At 42.5% G+C, this 13,958-nt stretch overlaps 1 protein-coding gene across 13 annotated transcripts in view; it reads left to right on the top strand.

The window, feature by feature from the left end:
- KIAA1217 overlaps positions 1-13,958 on the top strand; it is a 180,969-nt gene that overhangs the window by 133,763 nt on the left and 33,248 nt on the right. For 11 of the 13 annotated variants that reach the window (XM_082045925.1, XM_082045933.1, XM_082045927.1 and 8 more), the window contains 3 exons: positions 2,872-2,976; positions 3,408-3,460; positions 10,393-10,553. In XM_082045925.1, the coding sequence (XP_081902051.1) occupies positions 2,872-2,976; positions 3,408-3,460; positions 10,393-10,553 (319 nt within the window). The remainder of the gene's footprint in view (positions 1-2,871; positions 2,977-3,407; positions 3,461-10,392; positions 10,554-13,958) is intronic. The other 2 variants (XM_082045926.1, XM_082045931.1) reach the window with 1 other exon arrangement.

A 13,958-nucleotide genomic window follows, 5' to 3' on the forward strand; every position in this document is an offset into this window, starting at 1 on the left:
AAAACAGCCATTTCTGTCCCAAATGCTGTAGCAGGGACCCTCCCTGCCCTTCCTGGGTGGTGGAGAGATGCAGATTTATCTGGGAAATCAATCTAGGAACAGAGACAGGGTTTGTCCTTCTCTTGCTGCCAGCACCGGCAAAGAGGCACCGCTGCGGTTTGTTCTGCCAGACCCAGTGCTCTGCATCCCCCCCTGCCCTGTCCTCCATGGGACCCCGGCCCACCCAGCACAGGAAAGAATGGCAGGACAGGCTGCTCCCCAGACTTCCCTCTCCACAGCAGGGAGCACAGCGAGAGGTAGAGAGTGTAATGTTGAGAACCAAAAATGTACAACTGTCACGATAGCGCCGGCATCCCTAATAGACTCCAGGCCGGCAGAGGCTGAGGAAAGCATTCATTTTCTCCCTCCAGAGCTGAGGTTGCTCCAGCACTTCACAGGGAAGCCAGAGGGGAAAGAAGCGTCTGAGGACCCTGTCCCAGCTCCTTCTGAGCCCTGTGACCGGAGTGGGCCACCAGCCCCACAGCCACATCAGTCCAGGGCACGGCTCTGCCCCAGGCCAGCGTGTCCCTCCCTGCACGCCACTGCCTCCCACCACCTTCAGTCAGACCGCCGAGTCTCTGAAAATCAGGTCGTTTTATTTAATGCCTAAAAGGCGCCTCCTTTCAGACACCTGTTTTTGAAATGTTTGGTGCTGATGGCCATAATGAGTCTGGGTATTACAGTGAAACGATTACAGGAAAAATCCTGCCTTGTCTGTAGCAGAGTAACTCCAGAGCACATGTGGATTCTTCACATTCTTAATGCTTTTACCATATGAAAAATAATGTACTCCGTGCAATTGATTCCAGTATTTCATTCGTTTTTCATCATCTCCTATCTCTGGAACATCCCTCTCCCTTTTAACAACATATTTTCCTAGATTTCATGGCAAAGGACAAGATCAGCTTTGTGTTACCATAATCTCTTTTGAAGCAGAAAATTGTTTCCAGATTATTGAATGTGGGATGGAAAAAACATCATTTTTATGAATCGGTAAAACAGATAGACTTCCAATTGAGTTTAGTTCCAAGAAGGGCTAGTGATGATTATCTGGGAAAAAAAAATGTTTTCATTATTAAGTGTCAAAAATGTTGCGTTAAAGTTTGTTAGAATATATTTATCCCAGGCTTTTAGTACTTGTTTTTGTTCCAAAGGTTACTGTAGCCTGAACTAGTTTCTTATTTTAAAACTTATACTCGTGGAAATTCTGTAACATGTTTCTTGATTTGAAATGAATTAGGTTAGATTCACTAGTCTTCTCATCACTGTTCAAAATACCTTTCAACATGAAGACAGAAAAGTAAGATGCCCACAATGTATTAAATCGCAGTGAGAAAATGTCTGCTGGCTGGGGACTGAGTACTGTCCTCTTCCCTGCTTGTGTCTGTTAGCAGTTCGTTATGTGTTTTGCTGCCCTGTATTCTCAACATCTCGGTGTCTTGGAGTCTCTCCTGGCTATGATGTCTGTGCTATCCCAGCAAACCTCTGTTTCATTCCCTGACTGTGAATGAAATAATTAGCTTGGATAATCTGTCTGGCTACAAGCTGGGCTGGTTCCTCGCCTTGTATCATGTCAGCTTGCTTTTGCCGGGAATTGGTACCTTCATTTGGTTTACATGGCCCTTATTGATTGGAATTATTGCTTTGACCACCAAACGGCAACTGGGGTTGGGGGTCGCCGGGGTTCGACTGCTCCCACGTGCACAGAACACTGGTGGTGATGGATGCCCCTGCGGCAGGCTGTGGCTGTGGCTGCGTGTGTCTGTCCCATCATCTCTCATCAGCCATTGATTGCTGCTGGTCACTTGCTTTTTGAGAAGTTTTGTTCCCAGTCATCTTCCAAAATCGCAGCCCGTGACTAGCGTTTGTTTTTGTGTGTCTCCCCAGTCACTTAACTGCTGGCATTTTCAGAAGGTCCTGTCTGAGTTCCCATATTGTTGTGTGTCTGTGTTGTGGTGTGTCATTGACATACTGGCACGTGAAATTGGCACCTGTGTGAGCAAAAGGCTGTTTTGGAGCTCACCAAGGAAGTCGCTTGGTACCTGACTAGTATATACATTTATGTGAACAGTTAAACACACAAATGTTAGCCTTCTTATCAAAAAAAGTATTTGTTGTTGTTTAGTGGCCTTTGGTACCTATGGAAGACATTGACCATACCTATTACGGTTCTTCATTTCTTCTGCTGCTGTTTAGGAATTTCTCAGGATATGTGCATGAAAGCAAATCTGGTTTATGATAATGTTTCTGCACAGTCTGCACTTGGTCTCCTGTGCCTGTCTGTCACATTGCAGTCCGTTAGCAGACAGTGGTGATGTCAGGTGCAAAGGATTTGGGCTGGGAAGTAGTCAGCTTGGACAGGTGAAATGCTTCTCAGACAAAAATTCCGGGTTTGGGAAAAGTAAAAATAGGAACAAGAACTGTAAAGTCTCTAATCCTGAAACCTTATGTACAGGCAAAATTATTGGCACAGTGTAGGTAAAACAGAAAATACATGTAATGCTGAAAAAAATGATTTTCACTAGTTCTAAGAGGCATTAACTGTTTTAGGTGCCTGTCTGGTGAGATCATTTGAAGTTTATTATCTGAGCGGTTGTTTGTTTTGTTCTTTTTTAACCAAGCAGATGTCTTTTTTGTTGTCTGTTACCATGCAAAAGCTCTCCAAGCCAAGATGCGGTAAGCTGCTGCAACAAGGTATATGCAAACTGGTACCCCTGAGCCTTTGCACAGCCTGTGTAGTGTCTTCCCAGTCCTGTGGTAATCATTCACCTAGAAAAACAAGTCTGAAAGCAAATATATCTGGCTTTAACAAACGGTTCTCTTGTCTTACAGAGAGAGGATACAAGCCATGGAGAAACAGATTGCCAGTTTAACTGGTCTTGTTCAGTCTGCGCTTTTTAAAGGGCCAAATACAAGTAATAGCAAAGATGCTTCTAGGTAAAAAAAGAATTCATTAAATCTGTTTCTCTGTAATGATCATAGTAATCAATCAACAAAAAATAATATTTGAATGTAATAGTAAAAAACCCTGAATGCTCAATCATTTTAAAATATCTTTTTCATCCCCATGAGAATGCTAGGTAGAGAGGAAGAATGTGCCAAATGATAGATGGAAATAAACTGCATTACTCTTCTTTGCATTAAAAAGAATTAATGTAGCTACATCTCTGTGCTTTCTGCTGCTTTTACTCCATTCCTTGCTTAAATTGTATTAAAAGCTGATTTAAAATAAAACAACTGACAAGCTATTGGTGATTTAAATTAAAAAAATATATGCTAGACAAGGCCATTTGATTTGCTGATTATAAACCTCACTACAGTTTTATTGTTAGTAAGTTAAAATTATGATTTTTCTTTTTATTGTTTAGTGAGAAGATGATGTTGAAAATTGTGTCCAGCAAGAGCAGCATTGATGCTACAGGTAAGATAATTCATTTTTCATTTACAAATTGTTCAGGTTTAAATGAATAGCTCTAACATTACTACCATCCCAACTTATGGAAATGTCGAATTTACTTAAATTCCCATAGCTGTAGTGTCAGTTTAAGTTCAGGATATGGGAGTCAATCATATCTTTGTTAAGAGAGGAATTTCTGACAGGTTGAGGCGGCCTTTGGAATTAATTTCACACCAGCACTGAATGGTTCAAATGAGATACAGAGTCTCTGCATATGGTGAATTTTCCAGTGACTCACCCGTCATAGTATATATGTGTCACTAACCCCAGTTGTATCCAAATTGCTGTAGAAGGCTAAATATTTCATTCGAATTCTGGTCACCTGAACTTTTCTCTAAGGTTCTTCTGTCAGTAGGATGCCATGGATGTAATGCCACTAAGGAATTTCGCAGTCAGCAAAATAGCACTTTCCCTAATTAAGCCGTATTGATCTGTTACTAATTATTAGCATGCGCCTAAACTGTTCTGAGCAAGCATCAATTATGAAGCCAATAAGAGCTGGTCTTATTTTAGTTTCCTTCTTGGGGAGCTGTTAGGGGTTTAAAAGATGGAGTTAAGGCAGTTGTGAAAGAAGATCTCCATGTGACTGGAGCTCTTTGTGTATGGGCAGCTGCTGGAGAAGTCTGCAGGGTGTGCATGTGTTTATTTGCCTCCTCTTCACCCTTTGTCATGCACCAAATGCAAATAAAGGCAGTTCCCTTCTTCCTGGTAATGCCGTTCCCACAGGGAGGTCTGTGCTCCGGCAGGTAGTAAACCACACACATTTATTAACAAATCTATTATGCTCTTAACTAGCCTTTCTGTTGGAGCTGTTAGTTCATGTTCAGGATTCCTGTTTATCTGGAATTGCAGTGTATCCTCCTAACCGACAGAAATCAAACCAGACCTGGAAAGTATCAAGCACATGTATGAGTGAGCAAGCTAAAGTCCTGGTGCTGGAGCTTTGCTCCCAAGCCAATCTCTGGTCCCCTTCCAACTCTTTCCTCCCCACTGGCCCCTAGATGGGGAGAGCAGTACTTCAGGCTGTGAAGAAACAAGTTGTAATTTATCAGTTACAGACAGCTTACTGAAAAGTCCATAATTTTCACTGCAAAATGCCCTTAGACTTTTCCTTATTTCAGTGTCATTATACATGGAGAATTTATGGCGTTTCCCAGTTTTACCAGTCTTCTCTCATACAAAGCACCTATGAAGCCATCAAAATCTCCACATACGTTGCCTTGTTTTCCCCTTTGTATTGTATTGCTGTTTGGCTTTTCTGTTTTCCCTGTGGTTGTACTAATTCAGAAAAGTATCTTGAGGGGGGCACTGAGTTGAAGATCCTGGGTCCTGCTTTGAGTAGGAGTTTGGACCAGATGTCCTTCAGAGGTTCCTTTCAACCTAAATTGTTCAGTGATGTGTATGTGTGTGTGCATGTGTGAATGTTCTCTCAATAAAACGAGAAATTAAATTATATTCATTGGGAAAACAGCCCTACACAGAGCAAAGGTGGGGATTCTTAGATGTGGAAGTCATGCCCAGGCCACCAGAACACCATGGTTCATCTGACTGGCAGCTATTTCCTGCCACTGTTGTTCCCAAAGACTCCTCACTACCTTGTTGCGTGACTGAAGGCATGTCCCTGAAATGGCAAAATGGCATAAAACAGCTGCATGTCCAAGCATGCAGGGTGGAGATGGGCGGCACGTGTAATTTACTGTCAAAAGACCAGATCAGCATCTGTCACATACTGACAGAAACACTGGTTTTGTCACATGGCCATGCCCACATCCAGCATGTAAGGATACTAGCATCTGGGTTGGGCAATAAGTGCCTTTCTGATCACTTGGGAGACAGGGACAGGGCAGTGGGCCAGCCATGCAGCCAGTAGTCTGCAAGGATCCTTATCAGAAGTATGGTTTTATCTCCAGCATCTACATCCCTAAATCCTGTCCTTCCAGCATGACTCAGCCACGAAATTAAACTATAGCAGGTAAGGGAAAGAAAGTGTGATGCTTACCTTAATATGCTACAGTACTGTAACCCACATCAGTTATTATTAAAGACTGCTGTATAATAGAATAGTCCCGTATAATGGAATATTTTGCTTTTTCATCAGCCTTTGAAATTGCATGTAACAGGGTCTAATGAGTCACTGCAGTCACTGCTGACTTGCAAATTAGGCAATCAGCCAGAATATGCTACAGAATGTTTCTCCTTTTTTGTAAATATGCTTGGGTTTAAACATCCCAGCAACATCTAAAAGCAGGCTTGCTGACCACTGTTTTGTTCTTCAGCTCACCGCAGTCCTTATTAAGTATAGACATTTAGACAGTCAACTCTCTTAGTATACAACTCCACTTGACAACTGTGCACTGAGATACCGGTTTTAGCAATTTCAAAGTCTATTTGAAAGAAAAAGTGGTATAAAATGTTGATGGAGCAGTCCTTTCTAGAGCACTGGTAAGCAGAAATGTGAATTGCTTCCCATACTGAACAATAAAACATCTGTGCAGGATAAAATTGACTCATCAATGTTGAACCAACATTGTATTTTATAGTATGTGTTCCAATGATAGGAGACTTTCATGCAAAAAATAGAGAACTCTCTCACTTGGGAAGGACCCAAATTTTCTGAATACTACTAAGTCTAGATAGCTAGATTGTGAATACTGTGTTTGGTATTTCGTATAAACCAAATTGTTGTATTTAACATGTTTGTGCTTTGCCAGTCTGTAGTGAATTCTTTAGCCTCAGATATTAAAGAACCTAAATAAAAATGCTTTTTCCCTGGGGAAAATGAGCCTGTAACAATCATGCTTGTCTACGTTTCTTATGTTTTATTGCTTTAGGCTCAGTCCGTTCATGGGGTTGGGTTCAAAGAGCAGTAACCTTCCACAGATAAGCTACGTCCCCTCTACTAATATTAGGAGAAATCCTGTGACTGAATCCTTATAACCTTTTTCAGTTCAACAAAAGTGAATGTCATCAGGGGGCTCTTCACTTAGACACAACATGTGACTCTAAAAACAAACCATACAAGGAAGAATATCCTTGAGATTACTAACAAATGTGCTGAGAAATGCTCACCTACTCTCTTTCCTGTCATACTTTGTTCATCAAGTGGTGAGATCGATAGATTCTATTCTGAATTCATTGATTAAATTGAGATCAGTTATATCATGGATCACCAAAAAAGCAGTAGTTCTTTGCTGCATTGTTAGAAGAGGAAGACAGACATTTCAGTATTTCCTGAAAAGGGATCAAGAAACCTTTCTGCACTACCACCACTAGCACAAGCCAAGGGAGGGAGATGGCAGCAGGGAGAAGTATCACACGTGTAGAGCTCAGATTCGATTCCCTACTCTTCGTGAGCTGTCTTGTCATCTGTGCATATCTGTGCGCCTTTTTCACATACATGACTCTTGCTGTGATGATCTGTGAATTAAAAACATTGTCCATATCTGTTTGCTTATCTCAGATTCAAAGATAGATCATGCCAGTCTTTGAACCCTGTCAGCATTTGGAGGTAAAACATGATGCTGAATTCATTCTGGATCAATGAGAGGTGAATTTGCACACTAATGTATATAGAATATGATATTCTTTTAAGGGTGCTTTAGTTCCTGGCCATAACAGCTTGTTAGTGATGGAACTGCAACCTTAACATTGCATTTGCCTGTTTGTTTAGTGGATTCTAACTGGATGGTGGGAGAAGGAAGCAACTATCATGTCTCCCCAAATGATGGTTGAAAATGTTATGGCTCTTCATTAAGGAGATGAGTAATTTATTACAAAAACATCACTGGGTGTCTTCTGGTGGCCTTTTTTTCTAGTCTACTTCAAAACAAAATCTTAGCATTTTAGAAAGAATAATAAAACCTGGAAAACAGGAGGAGAACAATGTCTTAGCAACCATAGCAAAACTCAAGTGTCAGGGAGTGGAAATTGTGCTCTTATCTTCCTGAGCCTGGGCAAATAACAAACTTTTCCCCTTTCCACACATCGGTCCTCTTTGTACTTTAAAAAATGCAGCTTAGTTCATTAGCCTTTGTAAAAAAAAAGTTAACATTTGTTTTTTGTCCAGAGTATTAGGGAATTACGGAGCGTTTTTGCAGTCAGGCCCCCTTACCTAGCTCCAGCAAGCGTTTATTGAAAAAGCTGAGAACCAATGCTGTTTCTTTACCTTCAATCTGTTGGGCTGTACACCTAATTGCAAAGCCACAGCCTGGGACTATTTCCAAAAGCAAGCTATACTCCCAAGATGAAGCAGGCCTTCATTCAGCTGCCCTTTTATTCCTTTTTGATGAAAATATGCATCCCTGATGAATCCGTTGCTGATCCTTCGTGCGTGCCCATGCTCACTCGGTGACCGTGGTTGTGTTTCCCGCACTCGGTGGTCCCCGGTCGTGCTGCGCGGGCTCCGGGCACCCTCTGCAGCTGAGAGTTCCTGATGGGGAGAAGAGGTGGCTGAGGCAGCAGCAGAGGAGGAGGAGGAGGAGGAGGAGGAGGAGGAGGAGGAGGAGAGCTGCTTTGCAGGGAGTCAGAGACATCTATTGTTTACAGAAGCAGATCACAGTCCATCTACACTAAAGGGAAAGCAGGCACCCCTTCCTGAGAAAATGTGTGAATTGACTGGGGTCCAGCATGGGGGGAGAGACTGGCGGGGGCTGATTCATGGCTTGGCTGCATCATCACAGGGTCAGGGACTGAGGTTTTGGAGCTTTTGCTTGAGGCAAAGAATAGCAGAAAGGTAGATGTGCTTTCAAAAATAGTCCAGATTTGTGGCTAGGGATCAGAACTCTTGGAGGCGTACCCACATTTTTCAGGCTCTCTGGTGGTTTCTGTCTGTAGGCTTTATGAACTAAATAACCTTTTCTTAGAAAAAAAATGCAAAAAATAGTGCATGTAGGAGGAAATGGATGCTTGACTGTAGGAAAAGCTGCGGTGTACATGTAGACAGATAAGTATTAGCATATATTAGACTGAAGCATGGAGTGGGTACAGAATGGCAGTGAACAAGGACTGTTTATTTCTTGAGTGTTGCTTTCTGTTAAGCAGCTCTTTGAACGTCAAGAGAGCATTGAATCATACTGGAGTACAGCAAAAATGTGCAGCAGCTTGCTCAGCAGTGAAATGAAAAGTGCCGTTGTTGAAGCACTGAGCAGATCTAGCTGGAGCACGTTTAGGTAAGGTATAGCATTACAGTGACCAGCACCGGCCTAGAACAGCTTTTTGTCTGAGCACGTCCCCAGAAGCCCAGGGCATGGCACACCGTGTACAGCACGGGTGCAGCCAGAGGGCCTGTGCTTTTACTGACAGGAATTGCAAATGTAGCTAAAGCAAGAAGCATGGTTCTTCAGAAGCCTTTCAGCCTATTTTAAAATAAAAATAGCCTGGCATAATTTCCATCCTTTAAAAATGTTTCCCCAAATGAATTTTGCAAAGGTTTTTCTTGAGGTATCCACACCTGTTGGCAAATTAGTAACAATTTGTTGTTATGCTGAGTTGTGTTCAGGCACATTTGGAGATGTTACTGACTGAAAAGACGACTAGGGATGAGAGGGTGGGAATAAACCTTAGCACTCTTGGGTTCATACTCATTCCAGCCTTAAAAATATGTTATGCCCTTTGGTGCACTGAGAATTTGCCTTCAACAAGCAAGGAAAAGCTTGCAACACTAGTTTCTGCTTTATTTCATTGAACTTGATAGAAAGTGTGCTGGTGGGAACAAATGATGACCAGAGTCCCTGTGCAGATCCTTTGATGAGTTATTTTCCTTTTCCTCAGATTTTTTTGTATTGTTCATAGAGAAGGAAGAAAGTGAAGTGGGGAATGGCATAATGCAGTAGCTCAGGGAGTAGCAGCCATCTGAGCCTGAGGGTCAAGGTGGCTCTGGTACTGTGACCAGAAGAGTATGCAGGGCTATGTCGTGCTGGACTTAGAAAATGACATGTGTCCTACTGACAGTCTGTCATTTTGTCTGTTGATGATGTGGAGGGGAAGGGACACATTTGAAAGAAAATCTGAAGAATATGAGTATGTAAGTGCAAATTACCAGAGGAAGCTGCAACATGACTATTAGCTGATCAGCTGGAATTTGTTTGTACCCTGTGAATACACCTTCTTCCCAGGTACTTGAGACTGAAAGAACAAGCTTGACATTGGTGCTGTGTAGAGGAGCAGCGTTAATTAACGATGAAAGTCTTGTGAGGACACTGTTGGTTATTGTCAGTGTGGCTCAGCTCACGTCCTTGTGTTGTGCTGTATCCCCTTGTAAACACAGTCCTGAATAAATGACAGACTGAAGGGGAGTGGGTAAATGCAACATGGCTGGAGAGCCATTCTCTGCCACACCATAATTTCATTTCTCTTCTCCAGGTGTTGGAGACACCTGAGAGAAATAATGTAATTGTACTTGAAGAAGCAAAGCAAGATTGTCTATAGAAGCCTTTTGCCCACACTTGGCAGTTTGACTGAATCTCTGTCCACTGATAATTAATCAACAAATATGCAGTTCAGGAGTCCAATGAATTTGCATGAGCTTGGTCTCAGATGGCTCCTGGGAGGACAGTCCCAAAACTACTTTCAGTATCAATTTGATTTGCTAGTGTTTGTGTAATCAGGAGTTACAGCTTGTTATCCCATCTCTACTACATGTGGTAGGAAGCAGTCTTGTGGTAATGTAGAGCTCTGCTACAGCTGAGGTTCCAGCACAGATATGCTCTGATATTGTTCAGTCTTCTCTCAAAATATATTGGATAATGAGGTGCCAGTCCCCTGGTAATACTGAGCACTGGCAGCTGTACTTTTCTTGTCCATCTGTGTGAAATATGTGTGGATTCAGTGGGCAGAGGAAGGGTCATGTTTGTACCTTCTCTGCTGGTGAGCTCAACCTGTGCTGCTCCTTATTGTAGGTGCTGCTAACATACCTGGGGGGAAGAATGCACTGGCACCTGTGGAGTCAGCTGTCACCCATCACCCTGCTGCAGCTCCATCAATGCACATCAGCCTGCACGGCATGAAGCGCAATGTGTCGGACCTGCGGCTGCAGCTCCATCAGATGAAGCAGCTACAGGTATGCTTGTCTGGGTAATGCTGAGAAAGTGGGCTGTCAGCAAATGCCCTTTTCCTCCCTTCCCTTTCCACTTCCCCTTTCCTTGCTTTTCTCCTTCTCCTTGTTCTTCCCCTTTCCCTTCCTCTTCTTCTTCCTTCCTTTACCTTTTGTACATGACTGATTCTCAGTAGCAGAGTTCTAGCAAAGGAAAGACCCAAGTATTACAGACACAAAAGCATATTCTGCTCTAACATACCCTAGTTGCATAGTCCTAGAGGAATGAGAATTGGCTTAGTTAGCTACTGCTGCTCAGATATTGAAAAATAACTTCACTTCTAGCTTTGCTTGATGTCTCTAGACATTAAAGCGGTATTTATATTACAGTAATATCAAGTCTGTGATTACAGTTTGGACCCTGCTATGCCATGTGCTCTATAAACATGTAGGAAGAGCCATGTTCCTACTCCATACTGTTTAAAATTGAGACAGTTTTTACATTCCTGAATAAACAAATTTGATGTCAGAAAACTCAAATGTAGCTGAGGATCAGTAGACGTGCATTAAGCCAGAGTTTCAGTCCTGTATGTACAGAATCCAGAAGAATAGCCAAAATGAGCAGCAATGAAAAAAGATATTTCAGAAATTGCTGCCAAGATTTGTTGTGCCCTACTTATTATACATTCACATTTTACCAGTATCTTCCTACTACACATCAACACCTGCAAGAAACAATGAGAACAATGAAGAGTTAACCAAAATGTTCTGTTGACACATACCATCATGCTGCAAACGTAAATATACCGTGCTCATCTCAGACACTGTGAAAACAAGCATATGCAGCTGTACAGGTCTTCAGCCTTTCACTTAATTGGAAACTGAAGAGCACTGTGTATTGTCTCAGAAGATGTAAAAGGAGTTAAAGCAATTTCTTGTAAGATAAAGAGGACAGCAGGGGAAACTTCAATATTCTGCCCGTCCTCCTTGCCCGGGAAGTGAGATCACATGTTTGGTATCGTTGGGTGGCAGCTACTGCTATTACAACCAAATACAGATCAGAGTTCAGAGCACATTTTGCCTTCGCTTGCTTGGCTAAACAAAATTGAATTATGAACCAGTCACAGGGAAAGGGAGCAGAAGGGTGATATAAATATCATGATAAAGAAAATGTGACCAAGACTGAAGATGCTGTGACAAGGTTCTGTGCTCAGTTTGCTGGTAAAGAAGAAATGGCAGAAGGTAATTGGAGCAAACAGTTGTGTCAGCCAAATGACTTCGGCGTGTGACACAGCACCCATGTATTTACCTTTTCAGTTTAGGATGAATATGTTCCTATAGCAAATTTATCTTTCAAAAGCTGTTCCCAGCAGGTCTGCCTACATGCTGGCCATCACAGTCCCCAACTAATTTCAGTAATCTACCTTGGGATTCCTGCCCTGGTGCATTATGTGTAACTGTGTATTCCTCCACATCTGTGTGGCAAACCACTGCATCCTCTCTGTCCTTCTGTAACTGCACGTACCAAACACAGCTCTTTGCAAACTCCCACAGTCTGGCCACCAGCTGTGCTCAACACGTGGCCTCATGAGGTGGGATAGAGGTCGCTGAGCTGTGCTGGGGACATCAAGCGCATCGTTCTCACAGGGCTTGCTCACCAAGGAGGTGGCATCTTCCCAGCTGCACCTTGTCTCCACAGCCCTGCCTGACGCGGTAACCTTGCTTTTGACCAGTTATAGCATTATGGCACACAGGAGTGAAGAAACTTGTACCATCTGCACAAATTAATGCTGCCAAGGAAGTCTTGAGAAGGAAAAAATGACATATCCCGAGTGTGCTCATTAACTCCGGCTGGCTTCCCCTATTTTAGAAATTATAGCAAATTTATTGCATTGTGCCAGTAGGAAGTGGGCAAATTTGTTATAGTTGGATGGAAGAACCTGTAGCTCAAGGGAAACTTTGGTATATTATGTATAAATTACATGTGAGAGTGAGTTTTTGTCATGGCTTTCCTGAATGGGTGGAATGATTTTGAAAAAGAGCTCGCAGTTTGTGGAGCAGCAAGTGAAACAGGTAGGGTTTTAAACTGAAGAGTGTTGAAAGATCACACTTCTAATGAAAAAAAAGTCTTTTGCAAAATAATTCTAAGTAAAGGGGAAAAGTATTTTTTGCGAGGTTGTTTGTGTAATATATTTGACAGTACTTCATATTTTTCACTTTTGCTGTTGCTCCTGGGTTGGCAGTCAGTTTGTTTCTGTTTGTGTGAATTTTTCATGCAGTGACAGACTAAAAGAAACACTTTCAAAGAACTGAAAAAGATGATTGCACAAGCACAAAAGTTGGAAGGATAACTGAGAAACAGGAACGAGACATAAAACTATAATACTGTCTGTGGTTCAGTTTTCAGTTGATGATATCACTGTGAGTTCTTACTCATCTGCTTAATTGAATCAGCAAAACACATGATGGAAAAGACCCATACGTTCATGTAGCCTTTGTCTGTGTTGGCAAAATCCTCTTTTTAAAACATATCTAGCAGCAATTGATCCAGATGTATTGATTCACACACCAGGTAAATGTATATGTTACCAGACGCAACTAAAATGTCAAGATTGTTTCAGTCTGTGGTTGGATTTTAACCAGAGATCCATGAAATAAACACATTTGGATCATGGCTGTTGCTAGAGGTGAGATACACTTCTTGCTACTCCAGTAGCATCTTCCTAAGCACTTGGATTTTCAGAGGTACTCAAGATATTAATTTCTGTTAATACATGCCTCCATGGTTGGTGTCACCACCACAATTTGGGGTATTTTTGATAATGGGATGGCCCACACAGTATCAGGTTTGCTGGCATTGGATGGAGTTCACCTTTCTCAAAAGGGGAAGAGGGTCTTTGCACATGAGCTAGCAGAACTCATCGACAGGGCAGGGACAGGTATCCTGGGAATAGTACAGGGACACTGCCCGGTTGTGCAAAGATGGGATCAGCAAGGCCAAGGCACAGCTGGAGCTGAACTTGGCGAGGCATGCCAAGAATAACAAGAAGAGCTTCTACAGGTATGTCAACCGTAGGTATGTCAGTAAGATCAAAGGAAGCATGCCCCACGATGAGCAACACTGGTGAACTGGTAACAACAGACAAGGAGAAGGCTGAGGTACTCAACACCTTCTTTGCTTCAGTCTTCACTGGCAAGCTCTCTTCTCACACTTCTTGAGTGGAAAATGAACTGCAAACAGTAACTGGGGAGCAAAATCCCTACCACTGTAAGTGATGATCTGACTTGTGACCACTTAAGGAAGCTGAACATACAAAAGTCCATGGTACCTGATGAGATGCATCCTAGAGTCCTGAGTGAACTGGCTGATGTAGTTCCCAAGCCACTCTCCATGATATTTGAGAAGTCATGGCAGTCCGGTGAAGTCCCGGG

Source organism: Streptopelia decaocto (genome assembly GCF_964273445.1).
Source record: "Streptopelia decaocto genome assembly, chromosome: 2".
Classification (NCBI taxonomy): Eukaryota; Metazoa; Chordata; class Aves; order Columbiformes; family Columbidae; genus Streptopelia; species Streptopelia decaocto.